We start from the raw sequence: 8,104 nt of genomic DNA, 5'->3' as shown, positions 1-8,104 counted from the left end.
TGTACTCCCTTCGTTTTTATTTAGTACGTTTTTTTCGAAAAGGGGAAACACTCCGGCCTCTGCATCATCATGATGCACACAACCATTTTTATTTAGTATGTGTATTAGCTTTGGTCAAAGTCAAACTTTCTAAACTTTGACAAAGTTTATAAACAAAAATATATACATATACAGTAACAAATCAATATCATTGGATTTATTATTGAATGTACTTTCACATCATATAAATTTGTTATGGTAAATGTTTATATTATTTTCTATAAATTTGGTCAAACTTTGCGAAGTTTGACTTCAGTCAACTCTAATATGCTAAAAACGGAGGGAGTAGCTGTTAGTTAGCAATATTTGTGGCACTAAATCGCTTCTGCAGTGTATTCTAAATATTTGATTTGTTTCATAAATACTCCCTCCGTTTCTAAATATTTGTCTTTTTAGAGATTCCAAATGGACTATCACATACGGATGTATATAGACATATTTTAAAGTGTAGATTCACTCATTTTGCTTCGTATGTAGACACTTATTCAAATCTCTAAAAAGACAAATATTTAGGAACAGAGGGAGTATAAAGGAATGGCACTATTGTGTCAAATCTCAAATGCGTAACAGGTCGTTTGCCAAGCTATCCACTGTCATATATATCCGGATGGCCCTCTCAATTCATCTGCAAACCTCCTGCATTTATCCTTCTGGTCTAGCCGTCCAGGTAAGCGCCTTTACAATGTACTGCAAAAAACAAACAAAAAGCTCCTTACAATGAGCAGACTCCTTAGCCACGTTGGATGACAATGCAGGTTACTAAGCTCATTGAAAGCGATAATCAAGCTGGTGAAGTAGCTACTCAATCAGAGATTTTCCATTGCTATATGCATGCTAGTGCCGTTTATATTGAGTGGGTTAGCTAGGATGGCTTTACGGTTAACTAAAATGTAGATATTCCTCACGAGTTGGAGATATTTATAACAACAAACGGCTAGTGATCAGTGGCAAGTCCCATACAAGACCGTATCTCACAAATATAAGCTTGGTCCTCCTATCCAATCAAGAGCAAAAGAATAGATGCGAAGTAGAGTTGTTCAATAATGTTTACAATGAAAAGCAAGAAAATCATCACTAATGCTCTGTAATTAGCATGGTCCGTATATTTACAGAACTTATTGAATCACCGCAACACACATCAACCAAACATACGACTAGCAGATACAAATCAAGGGACAAGTCGGTGGACACTGATGAACAAATAAATAAAAGCTCTTGTGAAATATACTACTAGGACAACTGCCCTCGGCCGCATACCAGGCAGACCATATCAGGTTGTACTTGCCCATGCAGAAGTTCTCACATGTTTGATCTTGCCGGAGAGTTCTTTGTCCACAGCTTCGAGTTGAGCAACAATCTCTGGCATGTCAAAGAAGAACAAATTTTTGAGTTGTTCTAAATTCTTGAGGCCTTGGATTTTCTTCAGTTTGGGGCATCCAAAAATCTCCAAGGTCATAAGGTTAGGCACTGCAGACTCTCCTATAACTAGTTCTTCCAATTCTTTCAGGTTCCCAAGCTTGAGCTTTTTGAGGTATTTAAATGCATCCCCTTGGAGCAACAACTTCAAGTCAGTGAATGAGTTGTCTAGCAATTCCAGCTCATTTACGATTGGCTGCGACAAAAATCTGCCGAGCAACTCTTGAGACATACAAGATGACCTCAGGACAATCCTAGAAGCTGTTATAGGACGACGGGTATGATAAGATTGTGCAGCCCCCTCATCTGAAAGGATCTTCCCATCTAATTGCAGGTACTGTAGTGGTTGATATCTGGATGAACGCAACAGGGGAATGCGGTCACCTGCTATCTTTAAATGATGAAGTGCCCTTTTTTCCTCTAGCGCCTTAGCAAGCAGTCGCACACATGCAGCTGTTGCACCCACCACCGCCAAAGAGAAGATTTTCGCCATATTCTTTATTGGGCAGTTCTCCTGCGTCCACTGTGAAGACAATCTCACTCCTTGGAGTGTTTCAAGTTCAGTAACCAAATCCATGGAGGCTGCTGAAAGTGGCAGTGTGAGCTTTTCTGCGAGGACATGCTTGAGCTTCTTTATTTTCCAAAATTCATCCACAATACTCTGGACTTGATTATCAGTTATGTCCAAGGTCTCCAGATTCAACAACTTGGCAACCGATGGTGGGAGATCCATTAAGCAGCAGCTACGGAGGCCAAGGTACCTTAGGTGGATCATGTCACCAATGCTGTCCGGTAATGTGCCAAGTTTGACACCATGCAGATCAACAACTCGAAGGAACTTGGAGTGACGCAGGAATTCCAGCCTACTCTTCCTCAAGCCTCGCTTTGCATGAGCTACTTCAGTGATAGAATCTTCTGCAAAATCTCCGAGTAAGGTACGAAGCTTTGGAAAGCAGTTTTCCTTGTCAATACGAATAACCCTGTCAACATAGTTGTGGATGGAAAGGCCACGAACAGTTGACGCACCACGGATGCCAAATTTACTATCAGATTCCATGAAGCCGGTCTCATGTGCTATTTCCTTCGCAAACCCGTGAACACTCTGATGGATGCATATCTTGGTGCCATCTTCCATTCTTTCGACAAGGCCCCGTGAGACCAGCACACGGAGACACCGGGCCAACACCTCATTCTCTGTAAAACCACCTCCGGATTCCGATTCAGCAATTCCCTCAGCACTCCACAGCCTGTGCAGTTTCTTGAGGTCAAGGGGGACATTCGGAGGCATGGCCGCAAAGTAGAGGAAACATGACTTGAGGATTGTAGGCATCGTGGCATAGCTCACTGTCAGTAGCCGCTTGATTAGCCTCTTGCGAGCATAGGATTCCAGTAGATCGAATACCTCATTCCATTGGGTTTCATGGTCTTTGAAGTACAGGAGTCCTCCAAGCAATACAACAGCAAGAGGAAGTCCTCCTGAAATCTTGTATATTTTGTCAACAAACTTGTCCTGGTTTTCCTTGTAAACACGGCGGCAACGGCCAGAAAACACCTTGTCAAGAAATTCAACGCAATCTGCCTGCTCAAGGGATTTGACTTCCACTGTGGTTACGCCAGATCTGCGTTGCTTGATTTCTTCATCTGGAAGCTGTGTGGTTACAACTATCCTGCTCCCCTTGGCGCCACCAGGCAGCTCCCTTAATACGCCCGTAAGCTCATCCATGCTGTCCATACCATCCAACACTACCAAAAATTTCATTTTAGCCAGAACTTGCTTGAACTCACTTCTGCCACAGCCATGGTGTGTTTGTTCATCACTCTGCTTCCAAATTTGATCCAAGTACTTGTCCACCCTTGATTTTGCTGGCAAGCACACCCAAACACAGATATCAAAACTTCTGTTTACGGTCCGGTCCCCGAGAACTGCTCGTGCCGCAGTTGATTTGCCAATGCCACTCTCCCCGGTAACTACTACCACTGTGGATCCCTTGTCCTCGAGAAGCAGGTTTATTATGGACTTGATATAACCATCGAAACCGACGGCGGCATCAACACGCCTGGATCATAATATCATAGCGTTATGTGAGACAAGAATAAACTATCTATGTGATGCACGACAAGCTGTCACTTGCTTTTCTACTATGGAAAGTGCTATGTATGCAGACCGATTAGAAAAACCATGAAATTAAGAGAAATTTGGCCAAAACCCATGCGCAAATATTTCCATGAATTTCAGGGGCAGCGACTCAAACGGATTTGATGTGCTGGAGGGATAACCCACGAAAAGAGATTATTTTTTTCATTGCTTATATATAGCGTTCCGGACCTCTCCGGAATTTATTGCCCCTGGTGGCTACCTGGGTAAATTTAGTACATCTAGTCATCCCTGGTGACCCGAAACTTGAAGTGGGTGCCAAATAAGCTGGAATTAATGATATCGATTTCTTCTTTTCTATTTCTGCACAAAGAAAAAAAGATTTGTTCTTTTCTATTGGGTAACTAGGAGTACCAAACAAATCACTTGAAAGTACGGTACCAACATGAATATCCTTGATGCATGCAGAGCGTAAGACTTCATCTAAAACGTACAGAGGCAGCTAAAATATATGGTGAGACGAGAAATTAATACTTGAGTAAAAAAGAAGAAGAAAAATGTAACGTACCCCTCGACTACCATAGTACCTATGGTTGGCTTGTCAATAGCTTGGATGTTGTTGTCGAGAGCACCATCCATTCTGGGTCGCATGTTCAACAACTTGTTGTTCTGGATATCGTCCAGGCGGCCGAGAAGCTCCTTGATCTGCCCTGCCAAATCATACCGAACAGGTACCTCCGACAAGTTGAAGCACGGGATGCATGGGCATCGCCTTGCTTGTTTTCTCTCGAACCCTGGTCGCGACTGGTACACCTCTTGGAAGTACTCGTCGGCGATGTCTTCGGCCTGGAACACGGCGCTGCGAAGGTGGTTCACCCACACACGCACCAGCTCGTCGCGTTTGATCCTGTTGCCCTCCTCCGCGACCTGGATCATGGCCATCAAGAACTCGAGTTTGGAACAGAGGTCGTCTACCTGCTTGTCTACATCCTGCAGGCGCTGGTACTCCGCCACGGCGAACTGCGCGACCTCGCCGATCTTGTTCAGCACCGTGAGAATGGAGGTGTCCATCCTCTCTCCCTCCCTCCCTCCCTCCGAGCGTCTACTGTCGGTGGCTTGTTTACACTGCACTGGCTTTAGCTACGCAACCCAAAAGCAAGGATCCTATGCATTTTAAGCCATCAAGTCAACGACGCGCTTCCCGGCAAAAATAATGATGAAAATGTCAGTAACCGGCTCATGGTTATTCAAGCAATCAGCTCTTGATGATGCATGTGCCTCGAGGCTGCAAAACGACGGAGTTAAACACACACCATGTGGCGCTGTTACGACCGGTGACTGTGATCTGTGAGCATGATTCACGAGACATGGTAATAAAAATCTGCGATTTCTTTTTCGATCAAAGGGGAGGCCCCCGGCTCCATTTCATAGAAACGAAACCAACACCACACAACCCACACAGGTTCCTGGTCCATCCACCAGGTCCAAAGTATCTCAAGTTACCTCAAAGAGGAAGAGGAAAATAAATCTAACAGACTCCCAGGAAGCCAAAGAGAGCTCCCCCAAAGGCCCGTTGGGAAATTAAGTGACTGACTATGGTTTTAAGTTTCTTTGGCGTGGAAAGTGCTTTCAAGTTGAGTAATGAGATTTGGATACACAGATGAGTTGTGTAGCTCTCCCACATCAAACTCGTGTGGCGTCCCCTCTCCCTGGCCTCTCCCCGGCCTCGTCGCCGCCCATGGCCGACCCCTCGTCGGCTCTGCCACCCCCCCTCCCCCGCCTCCCTCCCCCTCCCCTGTGCCTCTGTCCCCCCGAGCTGCTTCTCGCCCGGCCTCCTACAGGGAGGCGGTCTTGCTCCCCCCACAGGATGATGCGCCGTCAATGCTTGCTGTGGGGGCGGGCGTCTCCGCCCATGCGGCATCTCAGCCTCGCCCGCGCCTTCGCTCCACCATTACTGCCCGAGCCGACCGTTGGGCATTGATGAGGGTGGGTGGCAGGTGGTGAAAAGAGGACGGAGGCCTTCTTATCAGCGCCCTCCACCACGCCATGCCCAGAATCCATCCCACCTCAAAGAGCTACTGCTGCGAAAAGCCAAAGGCAAGTGCTTCAACTGCTTCGAGCCAGGCCATCGGGTGGTGCTCTTCCTGAATCCGCCAAAGTGCCTCCTGTGCGGGCTCGCTGGGCACAAGGCACGGAGGTGTCCCCCTGCCGCTCCTGCTACGACTTCGTCTGCCCCTCGGCGCCGCCCACCTTCACCCCGTCCGGCTGCGACCTCGGCCACGGCCGTCCAGCCGCCCGTTCCTTCCCCGGTGCTCCCGCCGCCTCCCCTCGGCCCGCCTCCTTCCTCAGCCGTCCGGCTTCAGCTCCCTGCCTTACCGCGCCCAAGAGGTACCATGGAGGCGCCCGTGGCGGACGTGTCGGTGCGGAGGGGGCTCGTGGTTGCCTCGGCTCCCAGAACGGCGGCGATGGCGGAGGCGGAGCGCCGGCTGTGCCGCCACGCGGTCATCGCCATGGTGGTTGGTGCCTGCCCCAACCTGGAGATCTTCGAGGTGAAGAGGGCGATGGCCATGTTCTTTCGCTTCCCGGAGGAGGCGGTGAAGGTCACGCTCCGCACCACCGGAGAGTTCCTCCTGAACTTCACCGACTGCCAGACCCGCGACCTGGTTCTGCGCCACCAGGGAGCCATGCATTTGGGGCGTGTCTCCTTCCTGCTCACCCCGTGGTCGCGCTTCCGTCGAGCCACGCCGGCAAAATTGCCATTCAAGGTCCGGGTGTGTCTCGAGGGAGTGCCGGAGCACGCGTGGGACGTGGACAGCGTCACCCCGCTCTTCGACCCCTCCTGCATCATCGAGGGCATTGACCATGAAGAGCGATCGGAGCAGGAGTCGGGCTATGGGTGTGGATGGACAACGTCGAGAAGCTGCGCACGAGAGGGTTCCTGCGGCTCGAGGAGCCAAGAGAGATGGGCTCGCCGGACATGCACTACCCGGAGTTGGGCATGCTGGAGGAGATGCCGGACCGCTGGGATCAGGTGGGGCTGCTGGGCACCCCGGTTCTGATCCACCTTGATCGTGTTGTCGACTTCACCGATCCGCCGCCCTCCAGCAGCAGCCATGGCTCGAGCGACAGTGGCATCAGCGGGCTCCCCTCCGACGAGCTGACTGTTCCTTCTTGGCCGGTCAAGTGGGGATACCGTTGGTACATTGCTTATGAGGATGGAGACTTCCCACCGACTACGCACCGGGGATCTGCTCACTCCAGGCTGCGGTTCCCTCGCGGCGGTGCCGGCGGCGCGGGAGGCGGGGCTAGCAGCGGCTATCGACGGAGGCAGTATGGCAATGGAGGCCATGGCGGACCTTCTCGGCCTGCGCGGGACCAGGAGGCCTCCTCAGGCGGGCCGACGGCGGGGCAAGGTGCTCGTGGCGGATACGATCGCCGGCGGCACCACGGGACAGCGAGGGATGCACCACCGCCATTGGTGGATGCTGACCTAACGGGTCCGGCTGGATCGGAGGCCGACCCGTTTGTTGGCTCCGATGCAGCCCCGGTGCTGGAGAGTCAAGCCGACAAGCTGACCGCGACCAAGGCGGATATGGGACAGCGGCCATCCGAGTTCGGACAGGGCGCAGGTTGCCTTTCTCTCGCAACTGACTGCGCGTAGCGGTCTGAGGTTCTGGGCTCTGCTCCTGTGCTGCAGTTGGCCGGTCAGCCGCCGAGTGATGCCCTGCCTGCGCTGCGGTCTGAGGCTCTGAGCCCTTGTGCTGTGTTGCCACTGGTTGGACAGCCACCGAGCGCTGACCTGCCTCTGGTCCCTGGTCAGCTGGTGGAGGGATCCGGTCCACACGATAGGATATTCGATTTAGATCCCATTGGCGAGATAGAAGAGCAGCATGATGGCATCTAGCAGTTGGATGGGGATGCCCAGGCTGCTAGCGAGTGCGGCCACCCTGCAGGCCCGACCCAGCCTTTCGAGACCAGGCCTGTTGGGGATGGGACTGGCAGTGTGACGGCGGCCTTGGAAGGGCAAGAAGGCCGATCGAGCCCTCTCGAAGCCTTCCTCCACGACTTGATGGCGGCCCCTGCTGCCCCCCTGCTGCAGGCGCCTCCCCCACCACCCAATCCGCCACGCCCACCGAGCGGAAAAAAGAAGACGGCGACTGCGGCGGCGGACGGGACCCCCAGGCATAGCGGCCGCCTTGCCGCTAAGCCAGACTGTGGCCTCCCCTCCATGGAGAAGGCCAGGCTTGTCCTGCTACAGAAGTGGGGGATCTGCATGGAGGACGAACAAGCCACGCCAGGCCACATCGAGCGATACAAGCAGATGTACAAAACGGAGCTGCCGGACAACTTCATCGCGGCGGTCACCGAGCTCGTGGCCACGGCGGCTCCTGGCAAGAAGAAGAAGGCCCGTGAGGAGGCCACTGGATCGGGCATGGCCGTCGCCGTGCAGGCGTAATGTTTCGCCCTGACCTTGTGTGTTCAGAGTGTCATCATGTTAGTCTTCCTCTCTGTTACTGCCCCCTGCGGCTGCTGTTGCCGCTGGGCGGAATTAGT

General features: G+C 51.7%; 1 protein-coding gene across 1 annotated transcript; it reads right to left on the bottom strand.

Moving 5' to 3' along the window:
* Positions 1-1,143: 1,143 nt before the first annotated feature.
* On the bottom strand, positions 1,144-4,621 carry LOC123169211 (probable disease resistance protein RXW24L). The gene is made up of 2 exons (XM_044587052.1): positions 4,119-4,621; positions 1,144-3,512 (listed from the first exon to the last, which is right to left on the bottom strand). Exons 1-2 carry the CDS (start codon positions 4,619-4,621, stop codon positions 1,310-1,312), a joined length of 2,706 nt encoding a protein of 901 aa, XP_044442987.1. The 3' UTR covers positions 1,144-1,309.
* Positions 4,622-8,104: the final 3,483 nt, after the last annotated feature.

This window comes from Triticum aestivum, chromosome 7D (assembly GCF_018294505.1).
Source record: "Triticum aestivum cultivar Chinese Spring chromosome 7D, IWGSC CS RefSeq v2.1, whole genome shotgun sequence".
Taxonomy (NCBI): Eukaryota; Viridiplantae; Streptophyta; class Magnoliopsida; order Poales; family Poaceae; genus Triticum; species Triticum aestivum.
The sequence above is the reverse complement of the archived record's forward strand: the minus strand, read 5'-3'. Positions and strand labels throughout refer to the sequence as shown.